This window comes from Hypanus sabinus, chromosome 13 (assembly GCF_030144855.1).
Source record: "Hypanus sabinus isolate sHypSab1 chromosome 13, sHypSab1.hap1, whole genome shotgun sequence".
Classification (NCBI taxonomy): domain Eukaryota; kingdom Metazoa; phylum Chordata; class Chondrichthyes; order Myliobatiformes; family Dasyatidae; genus Hypanus; species Hypanus sabinus.
In genome coordinates this window covers 5979317-5994174 of record NC_082718.1, presented here as the reverse complement: position 1 = coordinate 5994174, position 14858 = coordinate 5979317, and the positions used below count along the sequence as shown (strand labels likewise).

Genomic DNA, 14858 nt, shown 5'->3' with positions numbered 1-14858 from the left:
CTGGCTGTTTTCCTCTGCCCTCTCTCATTAATAAGGAGTTTTTGCCTACAGAACTGCCACTCACTGAATGTTTTTCGGTTTTTCACACCATTTTCTGTAAACTCTACAGACTATTGTGTGTGCAAGTCCCAGGAGATCAGCAGCTTCTATTGATACCACCTGGTCTGGCACCAACAATCATTCCATGATCAAAGTCACTTTGATCACACTACATGCATATTCTGATGGGGCCTGAACAACAACTGACTCTGTATGCTTTACGCATCAAGTTGCTGCCACATGATTGGCTGAGTAGATGTTTGCATTAATGAGCAGGTGTACCTAATAAAGTGGTGACGTGTGTTCTGACCTTGTTTGTTATTGTATAAACAATACCATGGGATATGATAAACCAGTAATCTCATTATTTCTAAACTGTGAGCAGAAAAAAGATAGAAACAATGTGATCTGAGTGAGTTCAGTTTCATGCTGTACATTGTGTATGTGAAGTGATAGTTTTGGAAGTTTCAATAATGCCTATCCTGAGGAGAGAGGTTAGCACAGTTGGTTACCCCTGGGCATGAATCCTTCAAAACAAGTACATCTTCCTTCTCTATCTGATCAGCAGGCTTTCTGTTACTTTTTTTTAATGGGTTAGGTATAGAGCTTCTTTGAGTAGGCTCTCTGTTGGTAGATACAGAATAAGGGTTTCATAAATTTGCAAAGTCATGTCCAGTTTTTTATGAATACTAAAATTAGCAATGTTTATATTGTATTTGTTACAGTTGTTTTACATGGTAATAATCTGTTGGTGTTTGGAGGCACTGGCGTCCCCTTTGGCGAGAGCAGTGGGAATGATGTACATGTGTGCAACATTAACTACAAACGATGGGCACTGCTTAACTGTCGAGGGGAGAAACCTAATCCCATCTATGGGCAGGTCAGTGATTCTCTGCCATTGAATGACCATTGACACAATAAGCATTCATTCTTTCCTCTCACCTTTCAAAAGGGATCCTCCCTCATCACTTAAAAGGGTTTTCCTTTCTCACTCTGTCTTCCAACCTGCATCTTGTCCTCATTGCCACTCATAATCTTAGGGTTTTAATCAATAGTTTGGCCTCAGATGAATAAAGAAGATTTTCTTATCACCATATTTTATAACCATACAAATTATGGTGCTTTCTCTTTCCTCTAACTTATTCAAAATTTGGTGTCTAGAGTGTACAGTGATAAAATATAATTATAAAAACTATAATAATAGTGTTGAGTTTTGAATAAAAATTTCCAGCACTCTGCTTTAATTATAAAAGTTGGCCAAACATTTGGAGCAGTTCTTTGTTCTTTAACAAAGAAGAAGTCTTATCATTTCAGATTTGTCAAATTTCAGAGTAAGGAAGTTGATGAGTGATATTTTGTCTGTCTTAATGTCTGCTATTCAGTGATGCAGATCAGAACGTATCAGTGAGCAGTAAAAAAAATTAAATTAAGCAACGTAGAAAACTTGTGGCACAGAACAATACAAGTCTATCTGATCTCCTCTGCAACAGGGTATTTACTTGCCCACCCGTCGTGGGAGCTGCTTCACAGAGCAGCTCTTGGCATTCTGATTTACAATTTATCCATCAATGCTTGCAACATACACACATATGCATGTACTTACACATACAGAGCAGAACAGGCCCTTCTGGCCACTGTCCAGTAACCCACCTATTTAACCATTGTTACAGGATAGTTTACAATGAGCAATTCACCTATTAAGCAGCATGTCTTTGGAATGTGAGTGGATGCCGGAGCACCCGGAGGAAACCCATGCGCCCACAGGAAGAACGGTCTAACTTTCTAATGGATGACGCTAGAACTCCGATGCCTCACACTGTAATAGTGTCACGCTTACTACTGTGCTACCATAGCGCCCTTAGGTAGTTAAGAGGCAGCATATGCAAATTGCCAGTTTTGTTTAATTCAAACAGAGAAATACGAAATATCATGACTTTGAGACTGGTTAGCTAGAGCTGTAAGATGTCCATAAAATCATTTGGAGAATTGTCTTAGCTGTTCAACTTTCTCTTTGCTCTGAATTTACAGGCAATGGTGATCATAAATGGTTACCTGTATATATTTGGTGGAACAACTGGTTATGTTTACAACACAGACTTGCACCGATTAGACCTTAGAGCCCGAGAATGGATACAACTAAAACCACATAACCCTCCTAGTGACTTACCAGAAGAAAGGTGAGCAATTGTGGAATATTTTCTAGTCAAGATACTGTAACTCCCAAGACTTCTGATGTTGTTGGGTTTGAGTACAATTATAATGATTCTGGTTATCTATCTTTAAAGAGAGGACGATGAATGAACAAATATGGTATGTGTTCTGAGGTACAGTGCAAAATTGTCTTGTATACAATTCATTACAACAGTGTTCTGGGGTAGTACAAGGTAAAGCACAACATTGCAGAATAAAATGTTAGAGAAATTCCAATATAGGTAGACAAATGATAGCTATGTTCATAATGAGGCAGATTTTGAGGTAAAAAGTCAATCTTATTGTACTAGGCACTATTTAATAGTCTGACAAGAGGAGGATAGAAACTGTTCTTGAGCCTGTGGTCTGTGCTTTCAGACCAGTATTTTTTTTGATGGGAGGAGGGGGGAGAAGAAAGAATGTCTGGGATGGGTGGGTCTTTGATAAGTTGGTGGCTTTACTGAGCAGTGAGAAGTGTAGACAGAGTCAGTGGAAGGGAGAATGGTTTCCATGACATACTGAAATGTGTCCACAACTCTCTGCAGTTTCTTGTGGTCATGTGCAAAGGAGTTGCCATATCAAGTTGAGATGCATCATTGCATGAGTTTAGTTATTAGATGATGGTGACATGACTCAGGAGTGACCTATTAAGGTGTAAATGCCTGGTTTTTGTGTTTGTGACAGAGTTCTTTCATGATCTGGTTTGCAATCCACAATGAAGTATCTATCTGGTAGTTTGCATGTGACTAATGACTTTCCGAGTGAGATAGAGTATACATTAAACTATATATGAATGAGGGGTTAGTTAAGTTAAAGTCAGTCCTGAGCCTTATAGGCTCATCAGGCCGGTGCTAATGCCGTTTTCCGCGGCATGAAGCGGCTGAGAGTACGAGACTCCCCCCAACCCCGGATAGGACGCCAGTCTATCGCGAGGTTAACCCCCAGCTTTTTGCCGGTGCCCATTTTCAGCTGGGTGGATTGGAGCAGTCTGTGGTTAAGTGCCTTGCTCAAGGACACAACACGTTGCCTCGGCTGGGGCTCAAACTCACGACCTTCAGATCATTAGTCCAACACCTTAACCACTTGGCCACATGCCACACCCTTTAAGGAGTCCTCTATATTAAAAAATCAATAAATTGAGTCTAACATTTCATTCTTGCTACTTTATTAAATAGAATAGATGCTGCTTATTCGTTTTAATTTTATTTCACATTCTTTCAACCTTGTGCTTCTGCCCTGCTCCATTCAAGTTTGCTACGAGGCCTTGAGTGTACTGGTGTGAATAATTCTGCACCGGTCTGCCAGTCCATTTTTGGTTAGGACATAGAACAGTTCAGTCCTTTTGCCCATGATGTTGCGTCAACCTTTTAACCGACTCCAAGATCAATCTAATCCTTTTTTTGCCATGTTTAACTTAACACTTACCTGTTTAAAAAAAATGTTTAAAAATCCACAGCTTCCAGACTGCAGGCGACGCAGTGAGTGAGTGTAGCTGCTGGAAACTTCCTCTCCATTGTTTTAGCAAGTTAGGCCATTGGGCTGGACCTGAAGTAAAGCTGAAATGTAGGGCCCTAAAGTCCATGCTCCTTACAAGCTTCCTGCCTAATGTGGAGCCTTAGGGAAAATAAAATTGAAGACTTCAGAGCAAGATTACAGAAACAGAGGGATCAGGGACTGTTGTGTACTCTGCACATAGAGACATGGCTCACCCCCAGCATTCCAGCCCGAAGGCTTCATCTTCCACATCATGGATCGGACAGCAATGCCAGGTAAAGGCGGAGATGGCAGTGTTTGCTTCATGATTAACTCACTGTGGTGCACAGATGTGGTGGTTCTGTCTCAGTCCTGCTTCCCTAACCTGGAACATCTGGTAGTCAAGTCTCGTTTGTTCTGTCTGCTGAGTCAGCTTTCTGCCATCATCCTGGCTGCATTGAACATCCACCCCTAGCTGATGCTACTCTAGCTGTAGAGGAGCTGGGTACCATAATCTTCACTAACAAGACAGCGCACCCTGATGCTTCCAGAACATCGTGGGGGACTTCAACCAGGCCAGTCTTAACAAGTCACCTGTAGAACCATAGAAGCTAACACTTGATCACTAATACACCCATCATCAAGAACAGCTACTGTGCCATCCTATGCTAACACTTTGCCTGTTTGCCAGGAGAATGCCAGAGACTGAGGACCACGCACTAGTGGTGATGACCATTAAGATTTTGGTCAAGGAATGTGGAGGAGCACTTAAGGGACTCCTGTAAATTGGTGGACTGGACCATATTCAGGGATTGATCTTAAGTTCTGAATAAATATGGCACAGTCATCAGCATTTTATCAAGATCTGCCAGATGATTATGTGCCTGGATGTGCCCAAACCAGAAGCTGTGGATGAACTAGGAGATTCACAGCCTGCTGAGGTGCTCAAGACCAATGATCCAGAACTCTGGAAGTCCAGTTATGATTTACAGAAGACCATCATTAGAGTGCAAAGGCAATTCTGTATGAAGTTAGAGACACAGGGTTTGCATGCTATTACCTCCTGTAAGGTGAAACCTAACAGCCTATGTAGTTGTGATGCTTCACTCCCCGATCTGAACATCATTTATCATACTTTAAAAGGGACAATAAAACTACATCAGTGCAAATCCTCATGGTATCGGTTACCCAATAATCTGTCTTGGAGGCTGACATCAGAACATTCTTCAAGAGGGTGAACCCTCGCAAGGCATCGGGCTCTGATGGTGTACCTTACAGGGTACTGAAAACCTATGCCAACTATCTGGCTGGAATGTTCAAGGACATCTTCGATCTCTCACTACTACAGTTGACAGATCCCACTTGCTTCAAAAGGCCATCAATCATACCAGTGCCCAAGTAGAACAGGATGAGCTGCCGCAGCAACTATCGCCCAGAAGCGCTCTCAGCTACTGTAATGAAGTGCTTTGAGAGGTTGGTCATGGCTGTAGTCAACTTGTGGCTGAACAAGGTCCTGGACCCACTGTAATTTGGGTACCACCACAACAAGTTTACAGTGTTTACATTCTCACTGGCTTTCCATTCATCCCTGGACCACCGGACAACAAGAAAACTACGCCAGACTGCTGTTTATTGATTACAGCTCAGCATTCAATACCAACATCCCCTCAATACTAATCAGTAAGCCTCTGTACCTCCCTCTGCAACTGGGTCCTTGACTTCTTCATTGGGAGACCACAGTCAGTGCAAATATATCCTGATAATATCTCCTCGGGCATGCTGTATCTCAAGGATATATGCTTTGCTTACTGCTCTACTCTCTCTACACTCCTGACCGTGTAGCTCGGCACAGCTTAAGAACCATCTATAAATTTGCTGATGAACCACTATGGGCAGAATCTCAGATGGCAATGAAGCGTACAGGAGTGAGAGAGATCTGTTGGTTGAGTGGTGTGAGAACAACTTTGCACTCCAAATCAGTAAGACTAAGGAATTGATCGTGGACTTCAGGAAGGAGAAGTCAGAGGAACAGAAATAAGTCCTGATTGAGGGGTCAGCAGTAGAGAAAGGTTGAGCACCTTCAAGTTCCTGGGCATCAACATCTCAGAGGATCCATTCTGGGCCCAACGTATTGATGCAATCATGAAGAAAGTGCGGCAGGAGCTATACTTTATTCGGAGAGTGAGAAAATTTGGTATATCAACAAAGACTCTTGCAAATTTCCACAGATGTACTGTGGAGAGCATTCTGACTGGTTACATTACTGTTTGGAATTATGGAAGCTCCAATGTACAAGAACAAAAGAAGCTGCAGAGGGTTGTAAACTCAGCCAGCTCCCTCACAGGCGTGACTCTTCCCACCATGCAGGACATCTTCAAAAGGCAGTGCCTACAGAAGGTTGCATCCATCATTAAGGACTCTCACCATCTAGAACAAACCGCTTCTCATTACTACCATCAGGGAGGAGGTACAGGAGCCTGAAAACCCATACTCTGCTATCATATTTCTGAGTGGTCTATGAACATTAACTCACTATTTTTGCACTACTTATTTTTATTGAAACTTGATTTTTTTTTTTGTCTTACACTGTACTGCTGCTATAAAACAATAAATGTCACAACAAGTACCAGTGATAATAAACTAGTTCTGTAGTGCCATTAGGAACCATTGACCTATCAAGAATGCTTGGGTAAGCTCCAAATTGGGAACCCGGCGATCACTTCTTCCTTTTTGCACCTTCAACCTTGCTGTAGTGGTTGTATTCACCTGTTATCTGATCCTAATCTCGAGAGGATGAAACCAGTTCCCCTATTTGTACCACAGATCTAGTGGGATCAGAAAATACTGTGGATCTGGCTAAAGATTTGCTTTCTTTTATTTGCTACCTAGTATTTTTTGTTATTCCACTGTACAAGCTCTGGGAATGCAAGTCATTCTTGAAGCTTGCAGATGACAGCAAATTTGGAAATGTAACAGACTTTGGTTGGACATTGACAGGCTGTGAAACAGATTGGCACACGGCAAATAAAGTTCAGTGTTGGGAAGTTTAAATGGGTGCAAAAATAGATCCAGAAGCGTATAATATGACTCGGTGGCAGAACATGTTTATAAAGCAAAAAGGATCCTTGCCTTTTACTGTTCAAGAGAAAGCAAGGAAGTCATGTTGAAACTTTGGCATTTTGTTCAGTTCGAGGCACCAGATTTTAAGAAGGACGAAGGACTTCGATGATGCTGTAGAGATCCACTAGGAATAAAGAACTAGTTATTTGGAGATACTTCAAAAGCACAAGTTGTTTCTCCTTGTGTCTTCAGACACAACCCCAAGAGTGCAGTACTCCCTGGATGTGTTAGATTAGATATGTATTCCTGTCTCAAGGCAAGTGACCCAATCAGAAGGAACAAACACGAGGAAATCTGCAGATGCTGGAAATTCAAACAACAACACACACAAAATGCTGATGGAACACAGCAGGCCAGGCAGCATCTATAGGGAGAAGCACTGTCGACGTTTCAGGCCGAGACCCTTCATCAGGACTAACCGAATCAGAAGGAAGATGTCTCCTCAGCCATCTCACAAAGCATAAAGAAATGTTCCTAGGAATTGGAGTAGGATGGGCAGGACTTTAAGTGTTGACTGAGAGTGTGGATGAAAGAGGACAGTCACCAGAGCTTAATGGAAGAAGATGCAGAAGTCTTTTGGAGACAGGAAAGTAAATTAGGAATTATTCAAGGCATTGGAAGTACAGCCAAATAAACATGTTTGGAACAATTTGTGTTTTCAGGTATCGACATGAAATTGCACACGATGGACAGAGGATATATATCCTGGGTGGGGGAACATCGTGGACAACTTATCCACTAAATAAGGTAGGAGATACCAGCTATAAGTCAGTCCTGGGTGGTTGGGGTGGGGGGTGTAAGTTGAGCATGGAAGCAGATAGGGGTAAAGAAATTGTAAGGTTACAAAAGAAGGTTGTTCTGAAACTGTTTTGTTGTAATAAATATATACATTTTGCAGAAAATGTCTGACAGGTCTAGCTAGGTGTGTTGATTACTATTCAAAGGCAAATGGTGGGGATTAGAATGTACAGGGGAAGTTCTACTTGAATCATTCCAGGATCAATATTAAACTAATAACAAAATTTGGAATTGAATCCCCCATGCCAGAATCGGGCAGCAGTGAGGTGATGCTTAAATCATTCGAAAGGCTAGAGTTGGGCTAGAAGAAATGCCAAATGAATACCTGTGAATCAAGAGTTAGATGCATATTGTGACTTGTATTTGTGGTTCTGCGGATCACTGTGTTTTATTAAGTTTCAGAGCTATCACAGACAAAATCAAATACTGACAGATGAGAAAATAGAAACAACAATCAGAAGTTACCCAATGGGCATGGAAATCGGGTGTGTATAGATGTAGAATGCAGGATGAAACTGCTTTTCAGAGTGAACAGCACTTGGATGCTAGGCTGCCAGAGCTCAATGGATCAGATGATCTTCTTGGTACTGTATACAGAAATCTGGTATCAGGACAAACCTTATTGAATTTTTTGAAGAAATTACGAGGAATGTTGACGAGGGTAAGGCAGTGGATGTAGTCTATATGGACTTCAGCAAGGCCTTTGACAAAGTTCCACATGGAAGGTTAGTTAAGAAGGTTCAGTCGTTAGGTATTAATGCTGGAGTAATAAAATGGATTCAACAGTGGCTAGATGGGAGATGCCAGAGAGTAGTGGTGGATAATTGTTTATCGGGATGGAGGCCGGTGGCTAGTGGGGTGCCTCAGGGATCTGTTTTGGGCCCAATGTTGTTTGTAATATACATAAATGATCTGGATGATGGGGTGGTAAATTGGATTAGTAAGTATGCCGATGATACTAAGGTAGGAGGTGTTGTGGATAATGAGGTGGGTTTTCAAAGCTTGCAGGGAGATTTATGCCGGTTAGAAGAGTGGGCTGAACGTTGGCAGATGGAGTTTAATGCTGAGAAGTGTGAGGTTCTACATTTTGGCAGGAATAATCCAAATAGAACATACAGGGTAAATGGTAGGGCATTGAGGAATGCAGTGGAATAGAGAGATCTAGGAATAACAGTGCATAGTTCCCTGAAGGTGGAGTCTCATGTAGATAGGGTGGTGAAGAAGGCTTTTGGAACGCTGGCCTTTATAAATCAAAGCATTGAGTACAGAAGTTGGGATGTAATGTTAAAATTGTACAAGGCCAAATTTGGAATATTGTGTACAGTTCTGGTCACCGAATTATAGGAAAGATATCAATAAATTAGAGAGAGTGCAGAGACGATTTACTAGGATGTTACCTGGGTTTCAGCACTTAAGTTACAGAGAAAGGTTGAACAAGTTAGGTCTCTATTCATTGGAGCGTAGAAGGTTGAGGGGGGATTTGATCGAGGTATTTAAAATTTTGAGAGGGATAGATAGAGTTGACGTGAATAGGCTGTTTCCTATTAGTAGGGGAGATTCAAACGAGAGGACATGATTTGAGAGTTAGGGGGCAGAAGTTTAAGGGAAACATGAGGGGGTATTTCTTTACTCAGAGAGTGATAGCTGTGTGGAATGAGCTTCCTGTAGAAGTAGTAGAGGCCAGTTCAGTTGTGTCATTTAAGGTAAAATTGGATAGGTATATGGACAGGAAAGGAGTGGAGGGTTATGGGCTGAGTGCGGGTAGGTGGGACTAGGTGAGATTAAGAGTTCGGCACGGACTAGGAGGGCCGAGATGGCCTGTTTCCGTGCTGTGATTGTTATATGGTTATAGGACTGACAGAACCTATGCTAGGTTAAGTACAGGGAGCTCTTAGAAGGAGTGATGCTTTTAAGACTGTCTGCTTATTTGATTTTCAGATACATGCCTATAACTTGGAAACTAATACATGGGAGGAGATACAAACAAAACCACAGGAGCGAACAGGCAAGTCTGGAATCTACTGTAAATAATTAGAAAAAGATAAAAGACAGGAATAAAGCTGGTACAGTTTTAAGGGCTTTTTAGGTTTGCTTTTTCAAGTTTTCTGTCCTTTCCCTGTTAATTTTCCACCACTACCCACCTCCGACCCAAACATCCCATTCGTTGTTTGGTCTTCAGTTCATACAGATGCTGAACACTGCCCAAGTGACACTTCATCTTCAACTGTATTGGAACCCAGGCATAGTGAGAGGCTAAATTTGTTTATGGGATCAATCCCCTTTAAATGATCAGTTTAAAATGTGTTTGAAACCATGTAGTAAAATCAGCTGCTTTAATTATTTATTGACATACATCACTGTGTAGGCCTTACAAGCCACACCACCCAGCATAATCACAGGACAGTTTACAAAGACCAGTTAACCTACTAACCCGTACATCTTTGGACTGTGGGAGGAATCATAGGAAACTCATGTGGTCACAAGGAGAACATACAGGCAGTGGCAGTTATTGAACCCGGGTCACTGGTACTGTAAAGCACTGTGCTAACCACTACACTACTGTGCTGCCCCGTTAGCGCAAGTTACATATTTTCAAAAATAGACATTGAGCCGCAGAGGGAGACAGAGAAAAACCTAGAAGCTTATTAAAAAGCTGGGTTTCAGGAAGAACTTTGAGAGTCTGGATCATCCGGAAAGCCCATGTGGGGGTATGGAAGCTGCTGTTTTGACTGCAAGTACTGGGGTTAGAAGGAGAGATGTCAGTGAAGAAGGAAAGTTCCAAATGGAGCAGCAGTAATCATAAAGTTGCAAGAGATTGTGGAGCAAGACCAGGACGGAGCTCGAAGATGAAGGAATATTTGATCAACAGGCTATGGGAGGATGGGTGCTTTTTACATGAAGAGGCAGCTTTGATTGCTTTGTCAGATTACTGATGGAGATGAGTTTACTGCAGCTATTTTGTGTTTGCATTACTTGGAGGGAAATCCTTAACTGCACTATATTGGTTTTTTTGGTGTATTGATAAATTTCTGGTGGTTTTATCTACGAGGTAGGGAAAATAAAAAAGGGATCAGTGTGAAATGGGTGTTTTGTGGTCAGTACAGACCCAATAGCCTTAAGGGATCTGCTGTATGGTTCTAGTTGATTTCTTGTCCCTTCCCTCTTTTTTTCCTTCATCATAGTTAGGTCGTAACCAGGTTTGTTTTTAAACTGTAGGTTTCCCGGCAGCTAGAAGATGTCATAGCTGTGTACAAATAGGACATGGTAAGTGTGGCAGCCTAGTATTTTCTCTCAATTCCACAATCCTCTCTCCATGTTTTCCAATGCTAGGTGCTTAGCTTAACTGGCTTGTAGCTCCTTGCTTTGTGTCTCACTCCTTTTCTGAATAACTGTGACATTGAAAACCTTTTGAGTTTTCAAAAGAAAGCTGTTTTTTTTGTGGCTCAGTCAACAGATCATGGGTTCAGATGTCTATCGTAATACTAAGGAAGTCCAATAATATCAGAGGTGCTAAGTTTCAGCTGGGAAGTTAAATTGAAACCTTGTCTGAACTTGAGTAGTGTGAAAAAAACTCCATTTGATAGTTAAGAAATGCAGGGATGATGTAAGAATGGAGGCCAACATTTGCTCTTGTCACATCACTATAAAATTGATCAGTTTGTAGGAATGTGCTCTGTACATTGAACAGTACAGCAGAATGCAAGCCCCTTGGCTCACGATGTCGTGCTAACCTTTCAGCTGAATCAGAGATCAAATCTAATTCTTCCACTCACATGGCCCTCCGTTTTTCTTTCATCCATGCGCTTATCTAAGAGTCTCTTAAATGTCCGTAACGTATCAGCATCTGCCATCACCCTGGCAATGCGTTCCATGCACTTGCCATTCTCCGTCTATAAACAAAAATAATCCCTTTCACATTTTTCCTCCAGTCACCTTAAAACTATGCCTCCTCATATTAGCCATTGCTGCTCTGGGGGAGAAAGGTGCTGTACGTCCTCCCTAACTATGCTTCTTATCAGCTTATACATCTTTATCGAGTCACCTTTCATCATTCTCCAATTGAAAGAGAAAAGCCCTACCTCACTGCACCATTCCTCATAAGACTTGCTCTCTAATCCAAGCAGCATTCTGGAAAAACCCTCTGAAGCTTCCATATTATTCCTGTAATGAGGTGACCAACATCGCCTTGCGACTCTTGAACTTGACCCCCAACTGATGAAGGCCAACAATCCCTGTCTTCTCACCACCGTATAAACTTGTGCAGCAACTCTGAGGGACCAATGGACATTTCCTCCACCCTGCTATGAATTCTGTCATTAACCTCGAATCCTAACCTCAAGATAAACCTTCCAAAATAAATCATTTCACACTTCTTCAAATTGAATTCCATTGCCACTTCTCAGCCCATTTGTATCCTATCAATGTCCCTTTGTAACCCTCATCAATCTACATTATCCACAACTCCACCAACCTTCGTGTCATATGCAAACTTACTAACACACCCTCATTTAAATCATTTCTAAAATTCACAAAGAGCATGGCTCCCAGAACAGATTCTTGTGGAACATTAGTCACAAGCCTCTAGACATAATGCACTCTAGCTACTTCCACTTCTGCCTGCTATGGGCAAGTACATTCTGAATCCATGCAACCAAGTTTCCAAAAATCCCATGCCTCCTTACTTTCTTAGACAAAACCTGTCTTGCTTAACAAGGTCAACTAGACAAGGCTGCCCATTATCACCTGCTTTATTTGTATTGGCAATAGAACCATTAGCTGAATTAATTAGAACAGATTCAGACATGGGAGCTTTAGAGTTAATCAAGAAGAATATAAGATTAATTTATTTACTGATAATGTTTTGATTTATTTAACAAACCCATTGCAATCTTTGCAAAGATTATCTTTTAGATTGGAAGAATATGGGAAAGTATCAGGGTATAAAGTAAATTGAGATAAAAGTGAAATTTTACCCCTTACCAAAGGAAATTATAACCAATGTTGATTAGTAACTCAATTTCGATGGTCAATAAATGGGATAAAATATTTAGGTATTAGTTGATAATGATGTAAAAAATTTATATAAACAAAATTATTTGCTATTATTAAAAAAAGAGGATCTTGATAAATGGATGACGTTACCAATAACATTAATAGGTAGAGTTAATGCTGTAAAAATGAATATATTTCCTAGATTGCAATATTTATTCCAAACTTTACCAATACAATTGCCTGAGAAGTTTTTTCAAGAACTGAATAAATATTTAAGGAAATTTCTTTGGAAAGGAAAGATGTCAAGAATATCATTGGAAAAATTGACATATAAATTTGATTTAGGAGGGTTACAACTTCCAAATTTTAAGAATTGTTATAAAGCAAATCAACTTAGATTTATTGCATTTTTTTTGATGAAGAAAAACTGGCATGGATTAGAATAGAATTAGATAAGGTAGGAGAAAACATACCAGAAGATTTTATATATAAATGGGAATCCAAATGGATATGGGAAAAAAAAGAATCTCCTATATTAAGACACTTGATTGATTTATGGAATAAGGTAAATATGGACGATGAGATAAAGAAATCTTTATTAGCAAAAAGAACTTTAATTCAAAATAGGCTTATTCCTTTTACAATGGATAATAAACTTTTACATAATTGGTTCCAAAAAGGGATTAAATATATAGGTGATTGTTTTGAAGGAGGTATATTGATGTCGTTTGATCAATTAAAAAATAAATATAAAATATCAAACAACACTCTTTTCTGTTATTTTCAATTAAAGGCTTATTTATGAGAAAAGCTGGGTCGAACAATGTTGATGCCAAAACCCAGTGAAATAGAAATTGATTCAAAAAGGAAAAATTTAAAAATTTACATCTTGTATGTACAATTTGATTCAAAATCAGACAATTAAATCAGGAATGCATAAGTCAAGACAAAAATGGGAATCTGATTTGAATATTAAAATTGATGGAAAAAGCTGGTCAAGATTATGTTCTGATAGTATGATAAATACAATAAATATTTGACAGATTAATACAATATAATTTTTTACATCAATTATATATAACACCACAGAAAATAAATAGATTAAATTCAAATATGTCTGACCAATGTTTTCAGTGTAATCAAGAAATTGGTACTTTTTTACATTCTACTTGGTCGTGTTTTAAAATTCAATCATTTTGGATAAATCTAAGACTTTTATTGGAACAAATTACTGGAGTACAACTCCCACATAGTCCAATATTATTTTTATTAGGAGACATTGAAGGGACAATACTGAAACTTAAATTGAGTAAGTATCAGAAAAAATTTATAAAAATTGCATTGGCAGTAGCCAAAAAAGTTATCGCAGTTACTTAGAAATCTGATTTATATTTAACTATGTATCATTGGAATAATGAAATATATAGTTGTATTCCACTTGAAAAAATTACATACAATCTAAGAAATGAATATGATATATTTTTAAAAATTTGGCTCCCATACCTACAAAAGATAGAATTAAATACATAGGTCCTTCGAAGATAAAATTATAAAGTAATTGGGGAAAATTAAAAATAAAAATAAAAATTATTTTGAACTCCATGGTGCATGTGGGGATCCTCCGATATCCAGGCAATCTTTCTCTTCTTTCTTTCTTTAAACAAGGGTTAAGGGGAGGGGGGAGGGTTATTATTTTTTCTCTTTTGTACTATTTTATCATTACATTTATTCTTTGTAATTTTCTAAAAATTTAATAAATATATTTAAAAAAAGACATAACCTGTCCCTCGCAGAGCCCTCACTATCCCCAGTTGGGCCCGTGAGGCACAAGCTGTCCCTCACAGAACCCTCGCTATCCCTAATCAGATGATGCTTCTCCAAATGTTGAATTTGTGTCTCTGAGAGTAGTTTGCCTACCACTGTAAAGCTCACTACTGGTCTATAATTTCCAGGATAATCCCTACAACCTTGAAGAAAGGAGTAATATTTGCTACCCTCCAATCTTCTGGTATTACTCCTGTGGCCAGTGAGGATGCAAAATCATAACCCAAAAGTGCAGCAATCTCTTCCCTTGCTTCCCATAGTAACCTGGAGTGTATCCTGTCTGGCCCCAGGAACTTGTCAATCCAAATTCAAAAGTTCCAGCACTTCATCTTCCTTAACGTTAACATGTTCCAGCATATTAGCCTGTTCCATGCTGACATCAGATTTGTCAAGTTCCCTCTCTCTGGTGAATACTGAAGCAA

At 39.8% G+C, this 14858-nt stretch overlaps 1 protein-coding gene across 6 annotated transcripts in view; it reads left to right on the top strand.

Annotated features, from left to right (window-relative positions):
- klhdc10 (kelch domain containing 10) overlaps positions 1-14858 on the top strand; it is a 50783-nt gene that overhangs the window by 33224 nt on the left and 2701 nt on the right. For all 6 annotated transcript variants that reach the window (XM_059987044.1, XM_059987043.1, XM_059987042.1 and 3 more), the window contains 5 exons: positions 765-919; positions 2068-2216; positions 7485-7569; positions 9559-9625; positions 10837-10884. In XM_059987044.1, the coding sequence (XP_059843027.1) occupies positions 765-919; positions 2068-2216; positions 7485-7569; positions 9559-9625; positions 10837-10884 (504 nt within the window). The remainder of the gene's footprint in view (positions 1-764; positions 920-2067; positions 2217-7484; positions 7570-9558; positions 9626-10836; positions 10885-14858) is intronic.